The 13,759-nt window shown below is 37.4% G+C and overlaps 1 protein-coding gene across 1 annotated transcript; it reads right to left on the reverse strand.

The window, feature by feature from the left end:
- Positions 1 to 4,302: 4,302 nt before the first annotated feature.
- LOC121491532 (citrate synthase, mitochondrial-like) lies at positions 4,303 to 5,680 on the reverse strand. The gene is given in 2 exon segments (XM_041756558.1): positions 4,303 to 5,466; positions 5,468 to 5,680. Coding segments are annotated over 2 exon segments (1,377 nt in total).
- Positions 5,681 to 13,759: the final 8,079 nt, after the last annotated feature.

Below are 13,759 nucleotides of genomic sequence, written 5' to 3' on the forward strand. Positions count from 1 at the left end.
TTATACTATTGTATTGTTATCTATAGGCCTAATGTTATATAGAAGATCTCTAGAACTTATTCATCTTGCATTTCTGGAAATTTATACTATTTATTAGTACTTCCCCATTTCTCTCTCTTCCTAGACCCTGGAAACCACTATTCTATTTTCTCCATCTGTGGAGAAATCATATATGTATAGAAGTGCAGTATTGTCCTGTTGTGATCAACTTATTTCATTCAGCATAATTTCCTCCAGATTCATCCATTTTGTCACATATTGCAGGATTTCCTTTTTTTTAAAGACTGAATAATATCCCATTGTATGTATATAATACATTTTCTTTATCTGTTTATCTATCAGTGGACATTTGGGCTGTGTTCAGATATTGACTATTGTGAATAGTGCCACAATGAACATGGGAGTGCTAATATCTGCTCAAATCCCAATTTCATTTCTTTTACATAAATACCCAGAAGTGAGATTGCTTATGGTACTTCTCTCTATATCTATCTATCTATCTATCTATCTATCTATCTATCATCTATCTATAATTGAATATTTTGAATTCTGCTACTATTGGGTTCTGCATGTTTGTTAGACCCCTTTGGTCTACAGTGCATTTCAAATCTGCTGTTTTTTTTATATTAATTTTCTATTTGGTGGCTTTATTCATTATTAAAGGTGGGGAATTAAAGTCTCCTACAATTATTATATTACTGTTCATTTCTGCCTTCAGTCCTCCCAGTGTTTGCCTTATATCTTTAGGTGCTCTAATATTTAGTACATATACATTTATAAGTTTTAGATTTTATTGATGAACTGATCCTTTTATCGTTACATAACATACATCATTACATGACTGACTCTTTTTCTGTCTCTTGTGACAAGTCTTGGCTTAAGGTATTGTGTCAGATAAATGTATAGTCACTTCTGTTCTCTTTTGGATACTACTTGTATGGAATATCTTTTCTTATCCCTTCACTTTAAGCCTATTTGTGTCCTTATTTATGGTTTCAGATAACTAAAATAAATACTTTGTAGACAGCATATAGTTATATCTTGTTTTTATAATTTGTTTTTATAATTTGACTTTGTGTCTTTTGCTTTGGGATTTTTAACTCATTTTCATTTAAAGTAATTATTGATAGGGAAGAATATACTATTATCATTTTGTTAGTTGTTTTCTGTTTGTCATATAGTTCTTTTGTTCTTTTCCTATATCAATGGCTTTCTATGTGTTTTGCTGATTTTTTTTGAATTTATATGTTTTGATTCTTCTCTTTTCTTTTCTTTTGTGTAACATCTATAGGTGTTTTCTTTGTGTTTACCATGGGGCTTACATAAAATATTTTATAGTTATAACAGTTTATTTAAAGCTAATATCAACTTCAATCATATATCAAAATTCTATACTAGTATTATACTTTGTTATTGATGTTATAATTTACATCTGTTTTGTATCATATATACATTATATTGTAATATATTGTATTTTGTATTGTATTATATGTAATTTTATATAATGTATATCAATTAATGTGTTTTTAGTTATAGTTTTTTTTCAAAGATTAATTTATTTATTTTAGAGAGAGAATGCACACAGTGGGGGAAGGGGCAGAGGAAGAGGAAGAAAGAGAATCTCAAGCAGACTCCCTGCTGAGCATGGAGCCTGATGTGTGGCTCCATCTCATGACCCATGAGATCATGACCTGAGCTGAATTAAAAAGCTGGATGTTTAATTGAATGAACCACCCAGGAATCCCTAGTAATAGTTATTTTTACAGCTTTTTCTTTTAACTTATACACAAGAATCTTCTTTTAACTGATACACTAGAATTACCCACCACCATTATAGTGATACAATATTTTGTATCTGCCTATATATTTACCTTTATCAACATGTTTTATACTTTGTAATGCTGTTATGTTGCCCTTTAGTATCCTTTTTACTTTTTTAAGTTTTAATTTAAATTCTAATTAATTAATATACAGGGTAATATTAGTTTCAGGTGTAGAAATTAGTGATTCATCATTTACATATAAAATCCAATGCTCATCATAAGTGCCCCCCTTAATACCTATTACCCATCTAACCCATCCCCTCATCTACCTCCCCTCCAGCAACTGCCAGTTTTTTCTCTATAGTTAAGAGTCTGTTTATGGTTTGCCCTCTCTTTTTCATTATATTCATCTGTTTTGTTTCTTAAATTCCACATAAGTGAAATCATATGGTACTTGTTTTTCTCTGACTTATTTCATGTAGCACAATAGCCTCTAGCTCCATCCATGATGCTGAAATGATGCTGAAAATGGCAAGATTTCATTCTTTATTATGGCTGAGTAATACTGCATTATGTATATATCATATATATAATGGAATCATATATATAATGGAATATATATATATATATATATATATATATATATATATATATAAAGAATATATATATATTCTTTATCCATTCATCAGTTAATGGACATTTGCAGCACTCTACCCACCTTACAAGAAATGGCTAAAGGAAATTCTTCAACTTGAGACTGTCCTCTTATTTCAAGTTGAAGAATTTCCTTTAGCATTTCTTGTAAGGCAGGTTTTAGTGGTGATGAACTCCTTTAGCTTTTACTTGTGAAAGCCTTTATTATCTCTTAATTTTTTAAAGGACAGTTTTGCCAGGTATAGTGTTCTAGATTGGCAGTTTTTTCCTTTTGCACTTTGAATATATTGTCCTGTTCACTCTGGCATGCAAGGTTTCTAGTGAAATACCCACTAATAATCTATAATTTCCCTTGTGTGTAACCAGTTGCTTTTCTCTTGCTGCCTTCAAAACTTGCTTTTTGTCTTTATTTTTTGACAATTTAATTATAATGTGTCTGTGTGGATTTCTTTTTCTTTCTTTCTTTTTTTTGTTAATAACACTTATTTTGCATTTTATACAGAACAACTTGAAGTCTGGATCATGACTTGACAGTTACCCAGGGGTTTACAGAAAATGTGTCTATCTCAGCATGGCTCTGGGGATTAGGGATCCACACAAACACAGACAGGAGTTTGCAAGGGATGAAGGGGGCACAGTAGGAGTGTATTTCAATCCTTTCTTAAAGAAAAGGCAGTAGAGCATTCTGAGTCACTGAAAACCTGTGCAAATGGGGCTTATAAGAAACAAGCACTGTACTGTGAGCTCTTGGGGAAGGGACCGGATAAGGACCTTGATAAATAAAGGGATATTTCCTTGTAGCAGGAAAAGAGAAGGGGACCTACTATTTTTAATGTTCTTAGCCCCAGGACCTGATAGTCAAAGGAAACCACGTTCAATCTTAAATAATTTCCCTGCTCAGAAAGTAGTACCTATATCCCTGGAACCAGACTCTGAAGATATCATGCTGGACATTCCCAAGTCCTTATTCAGTGGCCCATAGCATATTAAAATAAAGGGGAGAAAAAAGGTCAGAGGGTAGTGGCTTGTGTTCCACAGAAGTGAAAACTTAGATCGTGTTAAGCACTCATAAAGCCAAATGACTGGGAAGAACTACTACTTCCTTAGATAGTGGCATATATAACCTGCTGAAAGAGGTCTCTAGTAAGGACAAAGAAGGGGAGGTCCAGAGCACCCTCAGCATGAGGTGCAGCAGGTACAGAAAATCTGGAAGGAGGGAACTATTAAAGTAGTGGGGAATGGAACACTTCAGAACTTAATTTTCATGGGATAATTAAAAACAACAACAACAACAACACTGGGTGCCAGTCACAAAATATTAATGGCCTTTATGGTCACTTGGTAGCATAAAAAATGCCAAAGATGTCCAACTAACCAACAGGTCTTGCTAGGAAGTGTCTGTGTGCATGGGAGAGGGTGACAGGGCTTGATAGAGCTGATAATCCAACATGATTCCTATAGAAACAAAAAATGCAGAGTCCTGATTTGCTGGCCTACAGAAGGCTGGAGAGAACAGAACCAAAAGCTCTGAAGTGACTGCAGATTCTCTGCAACCAGCTTTGACCCATGGAAAGGAGAGCCAGATTCTCACTCTAGAGATGGTGGGGGGCCCAAACCTAACCCATACCACATGCATTAGTCCTGGTCACCCTACAGTTGATGGGCAACTCACCAGGCAAAAGAAAGGAACTGGTTGGGGATGAAGGGTTACTTTTTATCTCTTAAAGTCTTAATTTATATTTTAACCTCCAACTTATTATCAGTGCCTCAGATACAATTTAATCTTAAGTCATAAAAAGCCCCCTGGAACAAAACAAAATTATACTTTTTTTAAAAAGCTCCCTCACTTTCTGATAGTTAGTTTCTCCCAGTCTTCAGTTTTACCCTAAGATTCCACAAACTTCATTGGACCATCTGTGCTCATGGACTTGGGCCTCTCTAGTGGGAAGCCTAGGGCTCAGCTCCAGATGAGCTGTGCGAGTACACCCAGTGCTTGTGATACCACAAACAGGACTGTGTGGTAATTCTTCTCTGTCATGCTGTAGTACTGGAGCAGCACCCCACTGTGAGCATCTACACTGGGCCAAGGGTTCTTGGCCTTGCCCTGCTCTAACAGGACATTGGGTACAATCTTGTACAGCTGAGAAACCAGCTTAAACATGGAGTCATGAGGCAGGTGTTTCAGAGAAAACTCTTGCTGACAGGTATATCGTGGGTCAGTCTTCCTTAGTACTGCATGGCCATAGCCTGGGACAACCCATCCTGAGTTCAGTGTGTTCCATATGTAGTCTTGTAACTTCTCATCTGACACATCTTTGCCAACTTCTTTCTGAGTTGTGTCAACTTCTTCCTGATTTTCCAAACCATGCAGGGGCCCTGCTAGCCGGTTCATGGCTGCCGCAAAGGACAGGTAGGGGTCTGAAAGGGCACTGCCCACCAGGTGGCTGGTATGTGCACTTACATTTCCTCCCTCATGGTCACTGTGGATGGTGAGGTACAAGCGCATGAGCTCAGTGAACTGAGCATCAGTATAGCCTAACATGTTGGTAAAATTGTGGGACCAGTCCAGCTTAGAGTCAATGGCCCCAATATTGCTGCCCTCTCGGTAGAGATTCTGGTAAATCTTTGCTGCAACACAAGGTAGCTTTGTGATCAGATCCATACTATCTTCATAAATCAACTCCCAGTACTTGGTTCGGCAGATACCCTCTGCTCTGGCAAAGTTACTTTCACTGTTGAGGGCTGTAATGGCTGGACTAAGCTGAGACATAGGGTGTAGATTGGTAGGAAAGCTGTCCAGCATGGTGACCACATGGGAAGGTAGAGCTGCCCTCTTTGCCCACTCTTTTGAGAGCCAAGACACCTGTTCCTCTGTTGGGATTTGTCTAGTTACCAGCAACCAAAATAAGCCCTCTGGCAGGGGTTCTTCACCACCTTTAGCCTTAGGCAGCAGTTTCTGGCACTCAGGGATACTGTAGCCTCGGAAATGGATGTCCTCATCAGGATCAAGAACTGATGTTTCATATACTAATCCCTTCATGCCTCTCAATGCCACCGTACATCATGTCCACAGTGATTTGGTCCACTATTGTCTTGCCATGTTGCTGCTTGAAGGTCTTTATTCTGGCCTGCTCCTTGGGTATCAAGTCTGCCAATATGTCTTTCAAATTTGTAGAGGAGGCACTGGCATGCCGAGTGGCAAGAACAAGACAAGATGCATTCTTGGCTCGGAAGACCCGGGCGGCCGCAGTGAGTAGAGCCATGACGGGAGAACTCGGGCTTGGGGATTTCGGGCAGGACGGGAAGAGCCGTGGCAGGAGGGAGCCGACGCCGCTGCACCGAGGGCCGCGCTGATGGGCGGACAAGGTTGAAAGTCTGTGTGGATTTCTTTGGGTTCATTTTATTTGGTATTGTTTGGGCTTCCTGAATCTGGATGTCTATTTCCTTCTCAAATTTGGGGAGTTTTCAGTGATTATTCAATTGATTAATTTTTTATCCATTTTTTTCACTCTCTTTTCTAATTCTGGGCCTTCCATAATATGCATATTGGCTCCTTGATGGTAAACTATAACCCCTTTAAGTTTTCTGCATTCTTTTTCATTCCTTTTGCTGTCTGATTGGATACTTTCAGATGAACTTTGAATTTGTTGTTCTTTTTCTGTGCTACTCTGCTATTGAACCTCTTTACCGAATTTTCAGTTATGTTACTTTATTCTTTAGCTTCATGATTTCTATTTGGTTCTTTTTATTTTTTTAAAAAATCTCTTTGTTAAAATTTTCACTTTTCTCATGTATTGTTTTTCTGAGCTTGGTAAGCAATTTTGTGATGGTTATTTTGAATTTTTTTGTCAAGTATTTCATATCTCCATTTCACTATGACCATTTTCTGGAGTTTTATCTAATTCCTTTGTTTGAATTGTGTTTCCCAGTTACTTCATTTTCGTTGACTCTATATGAGTATCTACACATTAGAAAAACCTGCCACTTCTCCTAGTCTTCACCATGCACTGGCCACGTGCAGGACCTTCACCAATCAACCTGGCCAGAGCTTGTGTAGGCTTCTCAAATCTTCATATTAGTCCAAACTGCCATCTTAGTTCTTTTTTTTTTTTAAGATTTTATTTATTTATCCATGAGAGAGAGAGAGAGAGAGAGAGAGAGAAGCAGAGACACAGGCAGAGGGAGAAACAGGCTCCATGCAGGAAGCCCGACATGGGACTTGATTCCGGGTCTCCAAGATCACGCCCTGGGCTGAAGGTGGCACTAAACTGCTGAGCCACCCAGGCTGCCCTGCCATCTTAGTTCTTAATGGCCTCTAGACTTCTAGATTCTACCTCTTATGGATTCTGTGAGTGCTCTACATTGGGCTATAGCAGGAGGCTTCGAAGGGTTCTTGTATTTTAGTGTAAAATACCTTCTTTGTTCTCAGTGGATCCCAAGTATCTATTCTGGATCCTGTTAACATTATAAGACAGAAGCCATCATTGGGCAGCCCCCAGAAACTTGAATATTCAATATGTGGTCCAATTCTTTCTCTTCCCAGAGAGAATCTGGGAACTATTTTTTTTTTCTTTTCCCATCTGCTTGCTCTGTACTAAACCAGGACTCCTCTTGTGGCAAGTGTCTGTTCCCTAGTTCAAACTGCCATCTTTGTTCTCTATAGCCCACAAGAATCTAGCATATACAGGGTCCCATCGGTGTTCTCAAACAGGGAAAATAAAAGCCAGTCCCTTGAGAATCATCTAGAGAAGTTGAGATATTGGATATACAATCTAATTCTTCCTCTTCTCAAGGAGAAGCTGGGAACTGAGGGTTTCCTCCTGATTATGTGGCATTATGCTGGGTGTAGGGATTATGGAGAGAAAGTGTCTTAATTTTCCTACCAGTTTTGATGTGGATGGTTTCCCATTTGTCTTGGATACAGGAGGCTCTCAACTAGTTTCTGTATTTCTAAAAGGGAATTGATTTATGTACTGCTATTGAATTGATGTGTTCATGAAGGAAAGAAGAGTCCAGAGCTTCCTATTCTGCCATCTTTTTGAAATCATTGTCAATGTACCTCAGGTTCATTGGTCTTGATGTATACTAATCACTAGAGAAGATTTATACAATGTATTTTAACCTCATCTTTCCTTCCTTCAACTATCTGTCCAGTAAACATTATTTCAGAGATTAATAGTTTCCTATGTGTCCAAAGCTACATGTTCTCATTATCTCAATTCCTAAATCATGTAAAATGGATATATGATTTCCAGGAATATATAAACATAAGTAAATAATGTCTGATTGATATGATCAAGCCTGAAGGCAAAATCAGGTGACCCAGTTAAAAGTTTTCTCAACTTTGACAACTTAAATTAACCAGATAATAAATAGATCAACCCTTTGATTTTGGGCTACGGACACTCTAGATTTATCCCCTACAAAATGAAATAAACAATTAAGGCAATTCAGTCCCCATGTTCTCTTCTTAAGAGAAAAACAGGATTTAAAAAAAATGTTTGAAGAGGTAAGGATTGTGGACTAAATTTAGCTAAATTAATAATATCTACTAATTATTTACAGAGTAATTATTTGATAACTTATTCAGTTTTCCTTATGTAGTCATTACACATAATAAAATGCTTATTTAGAGAATTTAAGAGCTTTGAACATACCTGATTCTCTAATACAGAAATAGTCATGTGCCATAATGGTCATTTGATCCTTTACAGGTGAGTGGTCCCAGAATGTCTCCTCATTACCATCCTCTAGCAAACTCCACCAGTAAGGCCAAGATTTGCATCTGAAGTATCTGAGGATCAGGCTTCGAACATCTCTTTTATAACAACACTTAGCTCCTAGTGATTTCATCTAGTTTCATAGCTTTAAACATCATCTAAATGCTTATGACTATCAGATTTATATCTCTGTCTAAACCTCTGTGAAATCCAGAGTGGTAAATCCCATTTGTCTACTTGATATCTCCACTTGGATGTCTAAAATACATTTCAACTCTAACAAGTTCAGCTGGGTTTTTTTTCTTGAGTCTTCCACTTTGATGCAATAAGTATATTGTACCTTTATCATTCAGTTGGTCAGGTCAGAAGTGTAGTCATCTTTACTTCCTTTCTATTGCATGTTTAATCCATTTCCAGATTCTCTCAGTTCTACCTTTAAGTAATATCTGGAATTCTTACCACTATGTCTAGTTGGTACCATCTTAGTTTAAGCCATTGTCACATCTTTCTTGCCTGAATTATTGCAATGCTGTCACTAACTGGTCTTCATGCTTCTGCCCTATAGACACCCCACAGTCCTTTTCAGCTTGGTAGCTAGATTGATTTTTTTACATAGAATAGCTGTAGGCTTCTCATCTCTTTAATATAATTATCTTGCTTTGCAGAGGCTACCTACCAGGCTCAGTTTTGGTTGACACATTAGGCCTAGATTGGTGTGGCTCCGTGCCCAGAGCAATCTGGTTTTGTTCACTAACAGCAGTTTACAGTTTCATTTGTACCATTACAGAAAACTGTATGGAACTTCCCAAATAGCATAATGCTACAGCATATGAAAGGACAGCAGAATTCCTTTCAGAGCCTACCATATGTGACCAGCTAGAATTTAATGACTCTTGGTCCATTTCATTGAGGTTAAGCTGTGAATTCGGTGGATAATTTCAAGAGGCCAAGTTTTGTTGCTCATTGACTATGTTCACTTTGAATGCATTTGAATACTATAATTTTCTATTAACTGGTATCTTACATCTGCAACATAGGATTATTAAATCTGTTTTTATGACCACAATAACCCATGTCAGGAAGTTCTCTTGATATTTTTCCCAGGGAAGGTAAGATTGCATTTGCTCCTTATCCATCTTAGTAAACTATATAAATGGCACCTGTGGTGTGCTGTCCCACTACATGTATCCAGTTGTGTGGATGCATGCATTAACTCTGGGAATATATCTGTCTCCCTCATATTCAACATGAGCATTTTCTACCTAGTTTTCAGATTCCCTTGATTTAGGGTGTCAGTTGTAGAACATGTAAGTCTGACAGAAGAGTATCAATCAATCATGTATTTATTGAATGCTTACTAAGTGAAAGGCACTGTGCTAAGCTAGGTTTAAGCAGAGTATTAAGAGGAGTTGGAGGAAAAGTGCTTTTTAAAGAAAATTTCAGAGGCTCAATGTCAGACAGAGGGAGATAGTCGTGTAGAATAATACTTTTCCAGACTGTAAAATTGTGAATTAGGTGTTTTCACCTCCTTGTTTTTACTTTTTTCTCTTTCTTGATTTCTCTTCCCTCACATCTTTTTAGATTTACCTAGGTCTTTCATACTCTCTTCTCGTGCATACACACTACCCAGTAACAGAATTATTTTCCTAAATTGTACTTAAGCCTTTGGGGTAGGAGTGGGGGGGCCCCAATCACACTTATCTAAATGTCTCATTTCATCAATACTATCCTATTGGGTTACAACCTGCTCCCCGAGTCTCGTTAATATATTAATGATCAAAACCATTTAATTTATTTATTTAGGAAGGTCATTTACATTTTAATAGGTATCTTATATGTAACAATATTTACTTAAAAAAAAACCCAAACCTCTAATAATGACATTAAAAACACTGGGAGATTAGAGAGGGGAGATTTGTTTTTCAGGTAAGTGTGTATTTCTGGAATCCTTCAAATCACACTTCTGTTGGCAGTCACCTATTTTGTTCAGAGGTATAATTAACCATATTCACTACTCATTTACTTTTTTTTTTCCCATGGATTCAATTTGAAAGAAACTTGCAACTGCTTAAATTACCTAATTTCCCTTTCACATTTTCATTTAGTAAGTTGTTGAAAAGAAAAAAAGAACTTTCCATTTTAAACCCCAAGAAACCTAGAATTCTTTTTATTATTCTTTATGTATTTGCAATGTATTTGTTGATGTACAGGTGACTATTTCTTTAGATTTTCAATAAATTGCATCTGCATTTCCTATATTAAAAGAGTTCTCACATGAAGTTCATGCTTTTCCACTCAAATGTGGAATATAAGAAAAAGCATGACAGTTTAAAAACCTACTTTAGGGGATCCCTGGGTGGCGCAGCGGTTTGGCGCCTGCCTTTGGCCCAGGGCGCCATCCTGGAGACCCAGGATCGAATCCCACATCGGGCTCCCGGTGCATGGAGCCTGCTTCTCCCCCTAGGAGACCTTAGTCTCCTAATTAGTTTTTCATCATGAACTTCACATGAGAACTGTTTTGATTTAGGAAATGCAGATGCAATTTATTGAAAATAAAAAGAAATAATCATCTGTACATCAGCAAATACATTGTAAATACATGAAGAATAAGAAATAGCACAGAGGATCATAGGGGAAGAGAGGGAAAACTGAATTAGAAGTAATCAGAGAGGGAGACAAACCATGATAGACTCATGGAACAAACTATAGGAAACAAACTGATGGTTCCTGGAGAGGAAGTGGATGGGGGGATGGAGTAATTGGGTGAAGGGCATTAGGAAGGCACATGATGTGATGAACACTGGGTGTTATATACAACTGATAAATTACTGAACTCTACATCTAAAACTAATGATGTACTATATGTTGGCTGATTGAATTTAAATTTTAAAAAAGGAAAGTTCATTTTTGCATTCTAAGGGAGCTGTCAGACTGTTTTCCAGAATGGTCATGCTATTTTACATCCCCATCAGCGGTGTATGGGAGGTCCAGTTTTTCTATATTCTCACCAGTATTTAGGTATGTGGTATCTCTCATTGTAATTTTGATTTGCATTTATCTAATGGCTAATGATGTTGAGCATCATTTCATGTGTTTATGTGACATTTATGTAATATAACTTCTTTAGTAAATTAAAAAAGTAAAACTATCATGCTTTGCTCAAAAATGGATTATAATTTTAGAAAAAGAAGAAAAGATGAAGTAAAGTAGGTTAGTTACATGATGCACGAGGGTGAAGAGCCACATGGAAAGATGGCAGCCTGAATTCCTGGGCTCTAGAAATTTTTCAGTAATGAAGCCTCCTGTTGATTTTTGTATTCAGGTCTACCTTCATCAAGATCTCTTGTGTGATTGATTGGAGCTGTATGAGAAATATAAATGGAAAACGGACTATGCTCTCCTGACTGTGAAGACAAATTCTGAGTTGCAGAAGGAGGCAAGGATAGCTTGGTACACAGGAAGCAAAGGAAGCAAAGCATTACAAGTTTTGATGAAGTATTAAAATGTTGAAATTTCATAGAAAACTCTGAAGCCCAGAAATTTCAAAGATATCAGGAAGCCAAAAAGAAGCAATGCCAGGAATATAAAGAAAGGCTTCTCAGAGACAAGACAAGAATAAGAGTTGAGTAGAAAATATGAACATGACTAGATTGTAGTATTTTCTTTCTGTCTTTCTTCCTTGTGGTCTTTTATGTATAATATTTTAAAATCATTTGAGTAATAACCAGCAATTTGATAGAAGAAACACTACTAATTAGATTTTGTGCATTTTCTCCTTTTCTGGACTATCCATCATGGCAATGTTGGGCTAGACTCTACCAACAGCAAAACCTTTTCCCTTGTGGTAGCCTCAGAATTAGAGAAATAGTAACATAAGTGCCAGCACAACATATATCTAGGTTTGCTTTGTAGATCTAACTAGTAAAGGATAGTAACCTAAAATTCCTAGAACACCACTACAGCCAGTATTGCTGATTGGCACATTTCAGATATAAAATTGAAAACTTTACAGCATCCTAGTTAATCAGAAAAACGTCCAGGCATCCTGGTGTTTGTGGGTTTGCAGATGCCTGGCAATGATAGTTTTTATCCCATTGCAGGGTGGTCAGGGCTAATGTCATGCAGATTAACAAATGTGTTTTTCATTCCCCTCTAACAGTCTTCTTGAGACCACAGGCTTAGACCACAGGTCAGAAATCCAAGACAGGACTCAGAATGTGTGTGCAACTGGCTTAGAGGCGTTCTGCATTGAGGAGCCAGCTGTTCTTGTGATTGAGCAATTAAAAGAACTTTCTCCCACATGGCAAAAGAGCCAACTCCACCAGACTGAAGACTAAATGTGATAGTTCATGTCTTGGGTTCTTTTTAATTTTACTTGAGTGGATACTTTCACTATTATGTCACAGATCAAAATACGTCCTCTAGTCCTGCTTCTTAAATTCACTTTTTCTATAGTGCTGTTTACAAATTACTCAAGTTAATTACTTAGTTGAAGAGTCTGTTCATAGAGAAAGTGTAGGAAAAATGTTCAAAGTTCTGTAGACCAGGATTTCTGTGTTTCATTACTGTTGACCTTGTGGGCTAGATAATTCTGTGTCTCAGATATTATGGTATGTTCAGCAGCATCCTTGGCCTTTACCTACTAGATGCCAGTATCAACCCCCTGGTTATGACATTCAAAAATATCTTCAGACATTGCCAAATGTCCCCTGGGGGGAGGGAATATAATAGCCTTTGTTTAAGACACTGTTAAGACCAACTGGATCATCACATTCATCCTTTTATGCCTCTCCTCAGGTCTCTGCTTAACTGACTGAGCCACCCAGGTGTACCCAGCTCTTTGCTTTTGGGGGAAAAAAAAACAAATGACAAAAGAAGCAAACAATTGAACAGTAGGCATTTGTTTAAAACAATAAGAGTAACATTGCCAGAGAGAATTAAATCTTTCCAGGGGATCTCATTCATGATGTGACTGGTACTCTGGAGCCCAGTTTTCAGTGTGAAGGGTGTCCCGTTGGCTTGGGCAATGCTGGGGCCCTCAGAGCATGACTTGAGACTAAGACACAGGAAGCCCAGTACTTTACACCTTCCACTTGAGTCCTGGGTGATGAAAAAGAATGAGACATTACACTTCCTAACAGCAAGAAAACTCCATCCTCTATGGAAAATCACAGGAAATCATTTCCAAAAATATAGATGAAAATTGCAAGGGTTCTCTGGATAATTTTCAGTTTACCAGTTAGTATCCTTTAAACAGAATGACTCACTCCCTGAATATTCCATTTATTTGAGAGAGTGGTTACTGTCTCAATAATTGTTCTCCTATGATATTTTGGCAAACCATGGAAATAAATCCTGGTTTTGGAATGGGATAGTTCATTGATTGACATTTGTTGCAGGATAAATTACCGTTTGATAAAATCCACAATTCTAAATCCCACCAGTAGTTTCAGATACATCTGTTTGCAATTATCCTATCATTTGCTAGTTATTTCTTCTGATGGTTCACAGCTCTCTCTATTCTCTGAATGTGTTAAAAGCCAATGGCTGTCCCTTAGCTTGAATTTTCCTTCTCTTTAACTAGTCCCATTCCTGGCACTCACATAAGCTTCTTTAATATAT

The sequence above is a fragment of the Vulpes lagopus genome, chromosome 5, assembly GCF_018345385.1.
Source record: "Vulpes lagopus strain Blue_001 chromosome 5, ASM1834538v1, whole genome shotgun sequence".
NCBI lineage: Eukaryota > Metazoa > Chordata > Mammalia > Carnivora > Canidae > Vulpes > Vulpes lagopus.